General features: G+C 34.4%; 1 long non-coding RNA gene and 1 gene segment (V, D, J or C); both read left to right on the forward strand.

The window, feature by feature from the left end:
• The first annotated feature begins 8,174 nt into the window (after positions 1-8,174).
• On the forward strand, positions 8,175-14,186 carry LOC122148205. The segment is given in 2 exon segments: positions 8,175-8,826; positions 13,771-14,186. Coding segments are annotated over 2 exon segments (435 nt in total).
• A 1-nt stretch (position 14,187) lies between these two features.
• Positions 14,188-16,673, forward strand: LOC122148206. Its single transcript, XR_006162188.1, has 3 exons — positions 14,188-14,306; positions 14,406-15,267; positions 15,463-16,673. It is a non-coding gene; the product is annotated as an uncharacterized LOC122148206 (long non-coding RNA).
• The last annotated feature ends 704 nt before the right edge of the window (positions 16,674-17,377 follow it).

A 17,377-nucleotide genomic window follows, 5' to 3' on the forward strand; every position in this document is an offset into this window, starting at 1 on the left:
ACTACAAGACAAAAATTGATATAAATAAATTAACCCATAACGTTACAGACAAGTCAGCAGAACAAGAGAACCTGCACATACAGATTTCATTAATGACGATACACTCCTCCCTTCCACCAAAAAAACCTTCCCATCAAGGTTTTGTTGATGTGGTACAGTCAGTAGGGCATAGTAGTTTTCCCTCTCTTTTCATTAGTACAGTATTACACACTCTCTCTTGTGACATTATTTTTGCTGTGTGCATGACCAGAGTATTGCTTAGCCTGTTTAAGAAGGATGTTTGAAGCTGCATATGGACTGTGCATATTTTTCTTTCTGTATTATGGTAAGATGTCGTTCAGTTATTATAAATCTTTATCATGTTTGTTAATGGTTTGAAATAGAATATCTCTCAAAAACATTTTTTTTTCCTCACAGGGATGGTGAGATGTGTGAATGTTCAACAAAACATGACTCCCTTATTATTCAGGGAGAACAAAACGGCAGAGTTAATGTGTAATTATGATGACAGTGGCAAGCCAAATATGTTATGGTATCAGCAGAAGAATACAGCCATGGCCTTAATCGTGTTTAGTTATGGTGCTGATAGTGAGCCCACCTATGAGGATGGGTTTAAAGAACGGTTTAAATTGGAAAGAAAAAACACTTTGAACGGAGTTCTGAAAATCCCTGATCTCAGTCTATCAGACTCTGCTGTTTATTTCTGTGCTGTCAGTATGCACAGTGTTGTCGTCTTTATTAACTGCCTGACTAAAACCCAAGCCACCAGACATACAGGAAATATACACACAAAAAAATCTAACGTTTGTGAGATTCAACTGAGATGACAGCTGTGTTTTTTTTAATGAAAATGCTTGTTGCAGCATTTAATTTCTACATAAAAAAAAATAAAAGATTTTTGAACTTTCTCTCAGTGATTACTGTAGAAGATACAATTAGATATATGCTTTGCTCCAAAACTTAGTAAAGACCTTCCTGGAAAGCCTTTTAAGGCATAATATGTGCTGGCCAACTTTCAAGGTTGGATAGAGACGAGATGGAGGATGGAGTCGAGAGAAATGTTGCCAATAAATTCTTACATTTCATGCAACATATCAATAAAATAGTTAAGCAATATATCACACTAGCAACAGTGCTCTTGCAGCCTACTATAGGCATTCACAGCCAAGATGATTGTGAATGTAATATTGCTTTTATACAACATTTCAATAAACAAAGTTAATAATGAGTAACTACCATTTAAGACAGAATATTGATTACTATTTTTTATGCTCCATCAACAAAAATAGTTCCATTTAAATCCACATTGAGATCTCCATCTCCAAGCAACACACAGTATAGTGGTTCTCTAAAAGAAACAAATTGATTGAGTGAGTGAGTGACTTCACTCAGTGGAGTGGAAATTACATATTTTGTTTCCAAATTGTGAAATTTACCAAAAGACGATGACTTTGTACCTGCTAATAATTTGTACCCAATATATATATATATATTTAATTTGTACCTAAAATATATTTGACATGCTTTCCCATTTGCCTGTATGTAAGTTTACCCTGTTTCAGTATACAACCACGTTCCAAACCAGGAAATGTGAAAAGGTCCATATTTATGTGTGTGCTATTTTTATTCTCATTACAGCATTCGCTTTATGACATGCTAGTGTCAAGCTCCACTAGTATCCGTAGTGAATCATTCACTGTTTCTGCAGTGAGTCAAATTGCTGTCTTTATTTGAAATCAGTCACTTAAAAGAAGGCAGTTGATTATGTATGCGAGAGCTTTTGGAACAGAACAGAGTGTTTTAGTTTTTCTGCAGTTAGTTAAGTAAACAAAAGGGGAACATTTGTTTTTACAAATATTTGAACTACCATTTTTGTCGAGAGCTTTTGGAACAGAACATTTGTTTTTTCTTTCTTTTTTTTTTGGAATTAACTGAACATCAGTTTCTTCTCCTATTAACATTTGTCTAAAAGGTATTAAACTTTAACTTGGAATAAGAAATGACAGTGATCCTCGTGGTTTTGAATAAATGTAGATTTCTAAAGGACAACATATCCTGTTTTAATTATTATATCTTTGTATTTCCAGCAGATTTATGTGATGGTGTTCTGATCAATCAATAGCCGAAGGACATATCCAGTCTTCCAGGCTCCTCAGTTGAAATGCACTGTTACCAGAACGATACAGCTTATGACTACAAATACTGGTACAGACAAATAAAAGGAGAGCTAGTGCTTGTTGGGAGCTGAGAGTGGATGTTATGGAGAGGATTGATGCTGTTTATCTGTGTGCTGCTTGTTTACACAGTGTATAAACGCCAATAAATTTTCCAACAAAAACTCTTTGGATGGCAACCTGCAATCACACCTGCCTCAACCACAAATAAATGAAGCCATACAGTATCTTTACAGACAAGTCAGTAGGACCAGAAAACTCTCGCATACGCTTGCATTAATAATGTTACACTCCTCCCTTCCTCTAGAAACACTTTCACACAAAGCTCGTGTTGATGAGATACAGTCAGTAGGGGGAGATACAATTGTTTGTTTTGATGTACAAGTTTTTGCTCTGCCAAAGAAAAAAAAAAACAGGAAAAAAAAAAACTAAAGCTAAATGTGAATTTGCGATAGAGAGCAAAGGGGTGTGGTTTGGGTTAATAAAATATAGTTTGTGTAGTTTGTCTTTTTGTAATCAATTTAACATAAGAAAATAGTTCACAGAAAGCAAGTCTAAATGGACGTTCTTCTCCTATTCACACTGCTTTGTCTAAAAGGTATTATTTTAACTTTGGATAACAGTGATTCCTATTTATACATGTTGACCAAATATAGATTTCTAATGGACCTGTTTTTGTTTTTATATTTCCAGCAGATTTCAGTGACGGTGTTCTGATCACTCAGTGGCCAAAGTACATATCCAGTCGTTCAGGCTCCTCCGTTGAAATGCACTGTTACCAGAATGATACAGACTATAACTTCAAATACTGGTACAGACAAATAAAAGGTGAAGGACCAGTGCTTATTGGGAGCTACAATTTTAACTCTCCCTCTAAGGAGGAGGGTTTTGAGAATGGCTTCAATTTTTCAGGTACAGAGACAAAGAAATGGACCCTGACGGTCGATGTTAAGAAGGGGATTGATGCTGTGTATCTGTGTGCTGCTAGTTTACACAGTGAATAAACACCAATAAATTATACAACAAAAACTCTTTGAATAGCAGCCTGTATCACACCTGCCTCAACCACAAATAAATGAAGTCATATCTTTACAGACAAGCCAGTAGAACAAGAGAACAAATGCAAATTATTGACATTTCACTCCTCCCTTCTACAAAAAAAAAGAAAGGTCTTGATGATGTCATACAGTCAATAGGAGGAGATGTGACTATTTTAATGTGCAGATTTGCCTCTCTCTGTCTTTGTTATAGTTTTCTTCCTGCTCTCGTCACATTATATTTGCTTTGCATGATCAGTTTTCATAACCCTTAGAAGGATGTTTAGAGCTGCATATGAACTGTGCATATTTTTCTTCTTTTACATGGGTAAGAATTCATTTGAGATAGCAATATATATATTTTAATCATTACTTAATAGATGTTTTCCAAATTAAGTGTGATATTTCTTAAAGCCTGACTATTTTCACAGGGAAGGCGAAATGTGTGCATGTTCAACAGAAAATTACATCCTTATTTGCAAATCAAAATAATAAAACAGAGATTAAATGCACTCATGATGACAATACCATGATAAATATGCTATGGTATCAGCAGAAGGATACAGCCATGGTTCTAATCGGTTACAGAATGAGTGAAGCTATTTATGAGGATGGATTTATAGGCCGGTTTACACTGAAGAAAACAGATACACTGAATGGATCTCTGGAAATCTCTGATCTCAGTCTATCAGACTCTGCTGTTTATTACTGTGCTGTCAGTTTGCACAGTGCCACAAACTAAAATTACTGCTTAACTAAAACTCAAGCACACAGGAAACCAGAAAGTGGTAGATAGGTTTCATATCTCTGCTTTGATATTCTTATATTCTTTAAAATAGTTTTTTTTTTCTTTCTTTCTCAATGTTTTGACTTGAAGGTCCCCGGTTGGCCAACACAATATTTGAATATTTGACCTATGAGATGCAAGCTGCTAGCAAACAACAGCAGATATTAGAATGTTAAATGATAAGTGTTCACCTTAAAAGCAGCAAAGACATAATCTTTATGTACGTGTTCTCAGCCAAAGCAAACAAACTACAGATGCCGTTATGTCAAAATCCAAATTTTAGAGTATTTGATTGGTTCACATTCACCCTACATAATTTAATATAGTATTTTTTTTTGTATTAATTGAAAGCAAAGAAATTAAGTTTAAAAGAGAAACATAGCTTTGTTGTTTAGATCACAAATAATGTGATAAATAAAAGTAAATTTGAAAATCTCCGTAACCCCCCCCCCATTTCAGTGCTTAATAAATGTATTTTCATTAGTCACATGCAAAAATGTTACATAATGTAGGTCCATATATTATTTACAACTTAACATTTTTACAACTTCATTTCACCATAGACAAAATCTAATTTAGCTATATGAAAGTAGAATTTTCACTTAAGATCAAACTTTGTCAGGTAATGTTTAATTAATCTTACTTAATAATAAATAAAGACAAAGGACCTCAATGTTTATTTTATTGTCTTTTTAAAATATGCATAAAAAAACTGAATACTTCAGATAACTGCATTAGTGCAAGTGATCATTTCACTTTTTTTCAGTGTGCAAGCATGCCAGACTATCAATCAATCAATCAATCAATCAATCAATCAATCAATCAATCAATCAATCAATCAATCAATCAATCAATCAATCAATCAAAGATTTGCATACCAAAAACAAAAATAACTTGTTGTTGTAGGGCCAACAGGGGGAGATGTAACTCTGGTATTAAAACACTGGCAAATACACTTACAATACAGGATATTACAGTCTTCCCTCTCTGATGTCTCTAAGCATCTCTTTCATTCTCTATCACGCAGTGCAGCAGAGATGTGAGCTAATGTTTGGGCTGGGCATTTTTCTCGTCATGTTTATAAGTATGATAATAAAACCCCTGTAAATATGCTATTTGATCAATTTTGAAAGATACTTTTCAGAATGCTTTTTAACTTTACTAAGATTTTCTCCACAGGGACTGCAAATTGTGTGAAATTTGAACAGACTCAACTCTTGATTGCCAACCGAAGCGGCGAGGCACAGATCAACTGCAGACATAATGACAGTAGTTAAATGTCCTTTTATGGTATCAACAACAGAGTACAGGCATGCCTCTAGATTTAATCGGCTATGGTTGCACAGGATCTTCTCCAAACTATGAGTCTGGATTTACAGATCGGTTCAAACTAGACAGGACACAGTGATGGGATCTCTAACCATATCAAAACTCATTCTGTCTGACTCGGCTATTTATTACTGTGCTGCCACTACACAGTGCTTCAAAATCAGTTTTTACTAATAGAAAAACCCTCTACCCAATCTAAGATATGCTTCTTCATTTTTATGTTACTGTAAACTATTATAATTTGATTCTAAAGCACATGGTTAACCATAATTTATTCTATTTTAGTTTTTTTTTAAAGCACATGGTTAATATTGTGGTTTTTTTTTGGTGCAAGTGGTTTTACATGCGGAGGTTCTTTGGTACAAGAACAATTTTAATATTATTTATGGAAAATTATAATTATAAATATTAATATTTGGGGGATTCACTAAAAATGAATTATGCCTCTTTGATATACTGAAGGAATTATGCAAATTAGGTACAATGCAAGCATGCTCTTGCAATTTAATTTTTTTTAATAAAATGTTGAAACATACAAATGTTTGAGTGTTATTAGTAAAGTGATATTGTGTTTGTCTATAATTGCGATTTACAGTAGAATTTACTTAATCCATTTGGAAAATCCAGATATTTTCAAAGGTTTATATATTTATTATATAATACTATATATATATATATATATATATATATATATATATATAATTATATATATATATATATATATATATATATTAATTCAGACACTAATGCAGTGTAGATAGTACAAACTTTTCAGTGTTTGATATTGATGTCTGAATCATGTTGATGCATTTATTCCACATATAATACACCTAAAGAATAAGACATATATCCTAAAATGACATAATTACATATATCCCAATTTTTTCCCAATCCTCTATGGTACAGGTGGTGTCTTTAGCATGAGAATGCCATCTTTGTATTTACAAAAATCAATCAGTTTGAACTGAAAACTCAGCTGGGTCCATCTGTCGTATATAATTATACTGCCATGTTGCACAAATATTCACAACAAGCTTTATAACATAAGATTTTTGCTATATGCCATTTATTATGATGTCGAGATGAAATGTCATATAATGCATGAAATGCTGCACACAGAGAACCTGTATTTTATTTTATATGGCAAGTTTATAAAATGCAGAAAACACGTTTACACATTCAGAAGTTGCCTATAAAATCCTATTCAAAATAATGTACATTATTTTTATTTATGTAGTGCTTATGATATTCATTTGTGATGATGTCAGAAACTTTTTTTTTTCTCTTCACGTTTGTTTTAACCAAAGCCATGAATCATCATCTACAAAGCACAGCTCCTCCTCTTCTGTCAGCTTGTTAGCTTTTTGCTACTTATAGAGCTCCACTTGATCTGGCTCAATCTGGAAGATGAGGAACAGCCGAATCTCAGTACTTCTCCTGAAATGGCTCCTTATTGTGTGTCAAAGTGAGTATCATATTTGCAGTTTGGACATTTACACAGTATGGATTGAATTGAACTGAATGTATCAAATTTCAAATCCCTTTTTATTTATTCAAGGCAAACAACATGCTGAACTCATGCTAGTCGATTTTACAACTTGATTGCTTATAATAAGTGCTTTTTGCAAATACAAACCAATAAATGTTATTTGTTTGTCTACTGTTTTTATTCCTTTAGGTCAGACATCAGCTCACATTGTGCTTCAGTCAACACGATTCATGTCTGCGCTACCAGGAGATGAAGTGACTTTAGATTGTAGCATTGCAGCAGGAGTTAGCATGTCTAGCTATACTATGTACTGGTACAAGCAAGACCATTATGGGGAACCTATACAGTTTATTATAAAAGAGTATGACAAACCAACACAGAACTATGAAGCCATTCTAAACACAAATGACAACAGTTTCAACCTGAAGGTATCCAAAGTCACTGCACAGGACAGTGTTACATATTACTGTGCTGCAGGGCACAGTGAAGCTAGAACTGTGCACACTCTAACAATAAGCGTGATATAATTGACACCTGGAGTTAGAGAAACTTTGCTGTAAGGATGCTAGTCACAGCCTCAAACGTCACGCCCACAGGCCGGTGGCTAAACGTCTGATGCATATGGCGCAATAAATGTCATTATCTGAATGGATGAATTCTACAGGATTTCTGGGAGACTTGTGTCATGTTCTTTAATGGTCCACGTGGAAACCAAGCCGTTGTGATGCCAAACCCATGTAAGAAGAAGGCCATTGTGACAATGAGCGCTTATCAAGATCAACTAACGCTGGATTTTCAAAAGTACACAGCACCATTGTTGCGCCACAGTTGCAGTAAACTCGCACAATGTTCTTGAATGAATTGCACTGTTGGTCATCGACTTTTCATTTTCTCATCCCTAAACATGATGCTGAACAAAACAAACTGTGATTGGTTGCTTTACATCAGGCGTCCTCTTGGGCAGTCCTTGGCCAATGAAAGCTACAGCGGAGTCCAGTGTATTTGTCTTAAAAGCACGAGTGTTTTATAATGAATGCCAGCTGAAGGTGTTTTAGATCATGCGCTGGTCAGTGGTTCAGTTATTCTGAATGGATTCATATAGCATGTACAGTCAGGTTTAGTGGTCTTTTGGCATCTCCATGTGGTTCTGTTTGGTATCGCAGCTTAACTGGTGCTTATTTATATATAAAAAAATGCTCTATACAATTTTCTTTCTTTCTTTCTTTCTTTCTTTCTTTCTTTTGACATTTATATACATACATTGGGAATTCGAAATTGTATTTATTTATATATGTATGTATTTATTAATTTATTTTTTTTTATTTTGGGGAGGGGAGTACCGTAATTTTTTTTTTTTTTTTTTTTTTTGCCACTTCAAGCAATGGTTAAATGTATCCTTTAAAAATGATACTATCTCACTAACTGAGACCCTTTAATAGCTATAATTATTAGCCACTTTTTCTTGGTAACTTGTGTTGCAGTGTACTTTTCTGAAAAAGGGTAGGGTAATTGTTCTTCAACTGTAGCCTATTGTAACTTTAGTATAGGGAACAATTCTCAATATTAACTAGTTGCTTATAAGTATGCCTATTATTACTTATGAAGCACATAATCTGTATGATCATATTCTACATCCCTAATCTTACCCAATACCTAAACTTAACCACTACCTTACTTACTTGGAATAAGCAGCAAATTTTATTGAGTTTATTGAGGCAAAAGTCATAGTTAATGATTTTTTTTCATAGTGAGAATTGGACTTTAAAATGAAGTGTGACTGTAACTTTTTTACTAGAAATTATGAGTAGTTTAGTGAGTAGTTTGTCAGCAATGGAGAGATGTGTTGTTGGGGCGTGTGCTTGTCTTTTCACAGGAAGTTGACATTATCTCTCATGCTGCAGACCCCTAACTGTATAGGAAGTCAGTCACAGTATTGCTGAGCGCAGCTCATTCATTTATGGGACAATATGGAGCTCAGCTGGTTCATACTCACTTTACTGCTGACTGTCTGTAAGGCTTTTGCATTTTATTACTTTTTTATCCACACCTTTTTATATATGTATTTATATTCTCTTGACTTTTATTGTCTTTGAATTAGGGTTAAAGTTTACTGCCAAACATACAGAGAAGCAATTATGGTAAAGTAAAATATATGTGAATGTAGCCAAATTTCCATGAAATTAAACATTTGTTATGAAGTTAGAACATTTACAATACAGTATATTAACTTTAAAAGTAATATTGAATAACACACTACAATAAAATATAAAATTATTATTACTAAATATGACATTATTACAAAGTCCACTTTTTAAGTGTAATAAATTACAAGACTCATAGTCGTGAAATTGTACTGTTTTTAAGTACACTTATGTGGCCTTTTATTTTATTAATATTATATTATCTACAAGTAATTTTTTTTTTATATATGTATATATTTTTAAGATTTGAAGTACACTGCAAATGCACATTCAATACCCTTTTCCTCAAGGGATACCAACTATAGTATAACAGTTGTGTTTATCTTTATCTTTATCAACTATCCTGTTTTCCAGATAAATCCAATGGAGAAATCCGCCAAGAGCCAGAAATATTTGCCAACAGCAGTTCAGATGTGACACTGACATGTGACCATGATAATTCCAACCACTTATATATTGTTCTGGTACAAGCAAACAAAGGGGAGTGTGGACTTAGAGCTTGTGATATTTTCTATTGGCCAAAATCAAGTAGAGATTGAAGAACAATTTAAAACTCAAGAATCTAAATATGCAGCAACCCGTCCTGAAATAAAGAAGTCCACGCTGCAGATTAACAAGCTAGAGACTAATGACTCGGCTCTCTATTATTGTGCCACGAGCACACAGTATTATATTACAGCTGTACTGCTAAACAACAACCACAACGTTAAAACTGCACCGTGCTTTCATCTCTCATTTATGATGTAATTTCCTGTTCCTTTTGATCACAGACACACTAAATAGGACAGTCAAAATACATCTAGAAGGGGTAAGATACAGTAGGAGTGGATTCTCATCTTTAATGTCATGGGACTGTTGTGTTCGGGGTTTGTTTTGCTGCTAGCTATTAGTAAGTCTATCCAGGCTGTTTTGAATTCAAAAAATTATTAAGAAATCTTATTGTTGTTATGAAAATTGTTATAATCAATAGTTTTCTACCCAACAGAGTCATTAGGAGGAATAACCATCACTCAGAATGATCAAGTTAGTAAAACTCAAGTGATAACTCAACGGGATGAACAGGTTACTTTAAAATGCAACCATGATGATGGCAGCTATTATTATATGTACTGGTACAGACAGCGAAGTCAAGGTGAACTTATCCTTGTTGCTATTTCTGTTGGTAAAGACAATAAAGAAATCGTTTCCCCATTCACAGAACCAAAATATATAATGCAACGTCCTGAAATTAAAGAATCTTCGCTGGAGATCAAGAATCTAGTAGAAGAGGATTAAGGAATTTATTTCTGCGCCTCAAGAATTGCACAGTAACTTAACTTAGCCAGATACCTGAGCAATAACCTAAACCTGAGCCACAAAGATCAGAGAGAAAATACATGAGAAGCAAGCTGGTTGTGGGATATACTTTCTTTGATCTCCTTTATCATTTGGCTAAAGGAAATAATTAAATAAAATCTAATATGCACGCACACACACACACACACACACACACACACACACACACATATATATATATATGTATATATTATGATGTCTAGATGAAATGTAAAATGCATGAAATGCTGCACACAGAAACCTGTATTTTATTTTAAATGGCAATTTAAAAATGCAGAAAATGCTGAAAACAAGTTTAGATGTTCAGAAGTTGCCTATTCAAAATAATGTCCATTATTTTTATTTGTGCAGGAAACATTATTTTTTTTCTGATCACATTTGTTCGAATAATGGCCATCAGTCGTCATCTACAAAGCACAGCTCCTCCTCTCAGAGTGAGCTTGTTAGCTTACTTTCAATTATACATAACTTTATTGCTCATAAATAAGTGCTTTTTCAGTCTTATTTGTTTGTCTACTGTTTTTATTCCTTTAGGTCAGACATCAGCTCACATTGTGCTTCAGTCAACACGATTCATGTCTGTGCTACCAGGAGATGAAGTGACTTTAGACTGTAGCATTGCAGCAGGAGTTAGCATGTCTAGCTATACTATGTACTGGTACAAGCAAGACCATTATGGGGAACCTATTCACTTTATTATAAAAGATTATGACAAACCAACACAGAACTATGAAGCCATTCTAAACACAAATGACAACAGTTTCAACCTGAACGTATCCAAAGTCACTGCACAAGACAGCGGTACATATTACTGTGCTGCAGGGCACAGTGAAGCTAGAACTGTGCACACTCTAACAATAAGCGTGATATAATTGACACCTGGAGTTAGAGAAACTTTGCTGTAAGGATATGCTAGTCACAGCCTCAAAGAGCACACCCACAGGCCGCTGGCTAAACGTCTGATGCATATGGCACAATAAATGTCATTATCTGAATGGATGAATTCTACAGGATTTCTGGGAGACTTGTGTCAGGTGTTTTAATGGTCCACGTGGAAACCAAGCCGTTGTGATGCCAAACCCATGTAAGAAGAAGGCCATTGTGACAACGAGCGCTTATCAAGATCAACTAACGCTGGATTTGAAAAAGTATGTGAAATTCACAGCACCATTGTTGCGCCACAGTTGCAGTAAACTCACACAATGTTCTTGAATGAATTGCACTGTCGGTCATCGACTTTACACTTTCTCACCCCTAAACATGATGCTGAACAAAACAAACTGTGATTGGTTGCTTTACATTAGGCGTCCTCTTGGGCAATCCTTGGCCAATGAAATGTACAGTGGAGTCCAGACCTTCCTTCATTTGTCTGAAGGTCTGGCTATGTGAGACTAAAGCTATCCTTGTTGAGGGCCGTTGTTCCTCCAGTGCTTATAAGACACTGAACATTCAATAACCTATTGGCTGCAGGGTTGGGGTGCTATTAAATAAAAGTAGCTATGATAATAACTCTTTCACTGGCTTTTTATTCCAGAATGTTTAGTGGCATGACAGAAGCAAGCTACTTTTGAGAATCCAGTGACAATTCTTTCAAAATTCCTCTTTAAGTCCAAATCCTCTATTCAAATTCACCTTTTTATTTATGTATTTTTAATTTTTTTTAGGACTGTCCCTGACTAAAGATTTTTCTGGTCGACTAGTAGTCATTTATCTGAAGCATTAGTCGACTAATCGCACGTTTATTAATAAACCATATAAATCATAATACTGAGCCTTTAATTGCATACGTAGCCTAATAAACGCTCAAGCGCATGCATAAAGCTTGCCACAGCACACTGCAGAAGGAGTGATTATGAATGTGTCAGGGAAAAAACAGTAAGGAGGCTGCATTAACATTTTACTAATTTATTGCTAAACTAGTGCTTTCTTTGTTTTCGGCTTAAGAGATGAAGTAGGTGACAGTAAGGAGGCTGCATTAACATTTTGATAATTTGTTTGTATGCTTGTTTTTTATTGATTACATAATCTGAGAATATTTGTTTCCATTTGAATAGGTTCATTTGAAATTAGATATTTCGCTAGATATATTTTTAATGTCTGTAAGGCAAAGATATACACAGAGTTTTGCGCTCAAGTTCACAGAGACGGACGGCAGAAAGTGCGTCCTGTTTGCTTTTTATTGTTTAACGAAAGTGGAGTGTTTTGTTGTTATTGTGAGTGCCCATAATTAAACATAGTGTCTTTAGAGATTCGAAAGATGTATTACTCTTATCTGTATGACCAAAAATTACAGAGTATTTTAATAACTACAATTATTAGCCACTTTTTCTTAGTAACTTGTGTTGCAGTGTACTTTTCAGAAAAAGAGTAGGGTAATTGTACGTCAAATGGTAACTTTGGTAACACTTTAGTATAGGGAACAATTCTCACTATTAACTAGTTGCTTATAAGCACGCCTATTATTACTTATGAAGCACATAATCTGTATCCCTAATCTTACCCAATACCTAAACTTAACAACTACCTTACTAACTTATAACAAGCAGCAAATTTTATTGAGTTTATTGAGGCAAAATCATAGTTAATGATTTTTTCTTAGTGAGAATTGGACTTTAAAATGAAGTGTGACTGTAACTTTTTTACTAAAAATTATGAGTAGTTTAGTGAGTAGTTTGTCAGCAATGGAGAGATGTGTTGTTGGGGTGTGTGCTTGTCTTTTCACAGGAAGTTGACATTATCTCTCATGCTGCAGACCCCTAACTGTATAGGAAGTCAGTCAGTCACAGTATTGCTGAGCGCAGCTCATTCATTTATGGGACAATATGGAGCTCAGCCGGTTCATAACTCACTTTACTGCTGACTGTCTGTAAGGCTTTTTTTGCATTTTATTACTTTTTTATCCACACCTTTTTTTATATATGTATTGTATATTCTCTTGACTTTTATTGTCTTTGAATTAGGGTTAAAGTTTACTGCCAAACATACAGAGAAGCAATTATCGTAAAAGTAAATATATTTGAATGTAGCCAAATTCCATGAAATTAAACATTTGTTATGAAGTTAGAACATTTACAATACAGTATATTAACTTTAAAATATAAATTGAATAACACACTACAATAAAAGATAAAATTATTATTACTAAATATGACATTATTACAAAGTCCACTTTTTAAGTGTAATAAATTACAAGATTCATAGTTGTGAAATTATACTGTTTTTAAGTACACTTACGTGGCCTTTTATTTTATTACTATTACATTATCTACAAGTAATTTTTTTTATGTATATATTTTTAAGATTTGAAGTACACTGCAAGTGCACATTTAATACCCTTTTTTTCACAAGAGATACCAACTACAGTATAACAGTAGTGTTTATCTTTATCTTTATCTTTATCAACCATCCTGTTTTCCAGATAAATCCAATGGAGAAATCCACCAAGAGCCAGAAATCTTTGCCAACAGCAGTTCAGATGTGACACTGACATGTGACCATGATAATTCCGACCACTACAGATTGTTCTGGTACAAGCAAACAAAGGGGAGTGTGGACTTGTCTCTATTGATATTTTCTATTGGCCAAAATCAAGTAGAGATTGAAGAACAATTTAAAACTCACGAATCTAAGTATGCAGCAACCCGTCCTGAAATAAAGAAGTCCACACTGCAGATTAACAAGCTAGAGACTAATGACTCGGCTCTCTATTATTGTGCCACGAGCACACAGTATTATATTACAGCTGTACTGCTAAACAACAACCACAACGTTAAAACTGCACTGTGCTTTCATCTCTCATTTATGATGTAATTTCCTGTTCCTTTTGATCACAGACACACACTAAATAGGACAGTCAAAATACATCTAGAAGGGGTAAGATACAGTAGGAGTGGATTCTCATCTTTAATGTCATGGGACTGTTGTGTTCGGGCTTTGTTTTGCTGCTAGCTATTAGTAAGTCTATCCAGGCTGTTTTGATTTCAAAAATTTATTAAGAAATCTTATTGTTGTTATAAAAATTGATATAATCAATAGTTTTCTTCTACCCAACAGAGTCAATAGGAGGAATAACCATCACTCAGAATGATCAAGTTAGTAAAACTCAAGTGATAACTCAACGGGATGAACAGGTTACTTTAAAATGCAACCATGATGATGGCAGCTATTATTATATGTACTGGTACAGACAGCGAAGTCAAGGTGAACTTATCCTTGTTGCTATTTCTGTTGGAAAAGGCAATAAAGAAATAGTTTCCCCATTCACAGAAACAAAATATATAATGCAACGTCCTGACATTAAAGAATCTTCGCTGGAGATCAAGAATCTAATAGAAGAGGATTCAGGAATTTATTTCTGTGCCTCAAGAATTGCACAGTAACTTAACTTAGCCAGATTCCTGAGCAATAACCTCAACCTGAGCCACAAAGATCAGAGAGAAAATACATGAGAAGCAAGCTTGTTGTGGGATATACTATCTTTGAACTCCTTTATCATATGGCTAAAGGAAATAATTAAATAAAATCTAATATGTACACACACACACACACACACACACACACACACATATATATATGATGTCTAGGTGAAATGTAAAATGCATGAAATGCTGCACACAAAACCTTTATTTTATTTTAAATGGCAAGTTAAAAATGCAGAACAAACAAGTTTAGATGTTCAGAAGTTGCCTATTCAAAATAATGTCTATTATTTTCATTTGTGCAGGAACATTATTTTTTTCTGATCACATTTGATTAAGACCATCAATCGTCATCTACAAAGCACAGCTCCTCCTCTCAGAGTCAGCTTGTTAGCTTACTTTATTCTAGAGCTCATCGTGATCTGGCTCAATCTGGAAGATGAGGAACAGCCGCATCTCAGTACTTCTCCTGAAATGGCTCCTTATTGTGTGTCAAAGTGAGTATCATATTTGCAGTATGGACAGTTACACAGTATATGGACAACTGGATTTATCAAATTTCAAATCCCTTTTTATTTATTCAAGGCAAAAAACATGCTGAACTCATGCTAGTCAATTATACATAACTTTATTGCTCATAAATAAGTGCTTTTTCAGTCTTATTTGTTTGTCTACTGTTTTTATTCCTTTAGGTCAGACATCAGCTCACATTGTGCTTCAGTCAACACGATTCATGTCTGTGCTACCAGGAGATGAAGTGACTTTAGACTGTAGCATGGCAGCAGGAGTTAGGATGTCTAGCTATATTATGTACTGGTACAAGCAAGACCATTATGGGGAACCTATACAGTTAATTATAAAAGAGAATGACAAACCAACACAGAACTATGAAGCCATTCTAAACACAAATGACAACAGGTTCAGCCTGAAGGTATCCAAAGTCACTGCACAGGACAGTGTTACATATTACTGTGCTGCAGGGCACAGTGAAGCTAGAACTGTGCACACTCTAACAATAAGCGTGATATAATTGACACCTGGAGTTAGAGAAACTTTGCTGTAAGGATGCTAGTCACAGCCTCAAACGTCACGCCCACAGGCTGCTGGCTTCTGAATTCTACAGGATTTCTGGGAGACTTGTGTCATGTTCTTTAATTGTCCACGTGGAAACCAAGCCATTGTAATGCCAAACATGTAAGAAGAAGGCCATTGTGACAACGAGCGCTTATCAAGATCAACTAACGCTGGATTCGAAAAAGTATGCGAAATTCACAGCACCATTGTTGCGCCACAGTTGCAGTAAACTCACACAATGTTCTTGAATGAATTGCACTGTCGGTCATCGACTTTATACTTTCTCACCCCTAAACATGATGCTGAACAAAGCAAACTATGATTGGTTGCTTTACATCAGGCGTCCTCTTGGGCAGTCCTTGGCCAATGAAAGCTACAGTGGAGTCCAGACCTTCCTTCATTTGTCTGAAGGTCTGGCTATGTGAGACTAAAGCTATCCTGGTTGAGGGCCGTTGTTCCTCCAGTGCTTATAAGACACTGAACATTTAATAACCCATTGGCTGCAGGGTTGGGGTGCTATAAAAAAAAAGTAGCAATGATAATAACCCTTTCACTGGCTTTTTATTCCAGAATGTTTAGTGGCATGACAGAAGCAAGCTACTTTTGAGTCTCCAGTGACAATTCTTTCAAAATTCCTCTTTAAGTCCAAATCCTCTATTCAGATTCACCTTTTTATTTATGTATTTAAAAAACTTATTTTATTTAGGGCTGTCCCTGACTAAATATTTTTCTGGTTGACTAGTAGTCGTTTATCTGAAGCATTAGATGACTAATCGCACGTTTATTAATAAACCATTTAGATCATAATACTGAGCCTTTAATTGCATATGTAGCCGGTAATAAATGCTCAAGCGCATGCATAAAGTATGGGGGCCTTGCCACAGCACACTGCAGCAGGAGGATCCTTCGTGATTATGAATGTGTCAGCAAAACAAAAACAGTAAGGAGGCTGCATTAACATTTAATAATTTCCCCCATTGTAAAACTAGTGCTTTCTTTGTTTTTGGCTTTAAGAAGATGAAGTCGGTGACACTGACTCGTCATCTCACAGTATAGACGTTCTGAATCTGTTTTTTTTTTTTGTTGTTTTTTTTTTTTTTTTTTTTTTTTTTTTTTTTTTTTTTTTTTTTTTTTTTTTTTTTTTTGTCTGTATGTTTTTTTTTTTTTTTTTTTTTTTTTTTTTTTTTTTTTTTTTTTTTTTTTTTTTTTTTTTTTTTTTTTTTTTTTTTTTTTTTTTTTTTTTTTTTATGTTTCATACAGATTACATAATCTGAGAATATTTGTTTTCCATTTGAATAGGTTCATTTGAAATTAGATATTTCGCTAGATATATTTTTGATGTCTGTAAGGCAAAGAAATACACAGAGTTTTGCGCTCAAGTTCACAGAGACGGACGGCAGAAAGTGCATCCTGTTGCTTTCATTATTTTACGAAAGCCATTGTTTTGTTGTTATTGTGAGTGCCCATAATTAAATGTAGTGTCTTTACAGATTCAAAAGATGTATTACTCTTATCTGTATGACCAAAAATTAC

Source organism: Cyprinus carpio, chromosome A17 (genome assembly GCF_018340385.1).
Source record: "Cyprinus carpio isolate SPL01 chromosome A17, ASM1834038v1, whole genome shotgun sequence".
Lineage (NCBI taxonomy): Eukaryota > Metazoa > Chordata > Actinopteri > Cypriniformes > Cyprinidae > Cyprinus > Cyprinus carpio.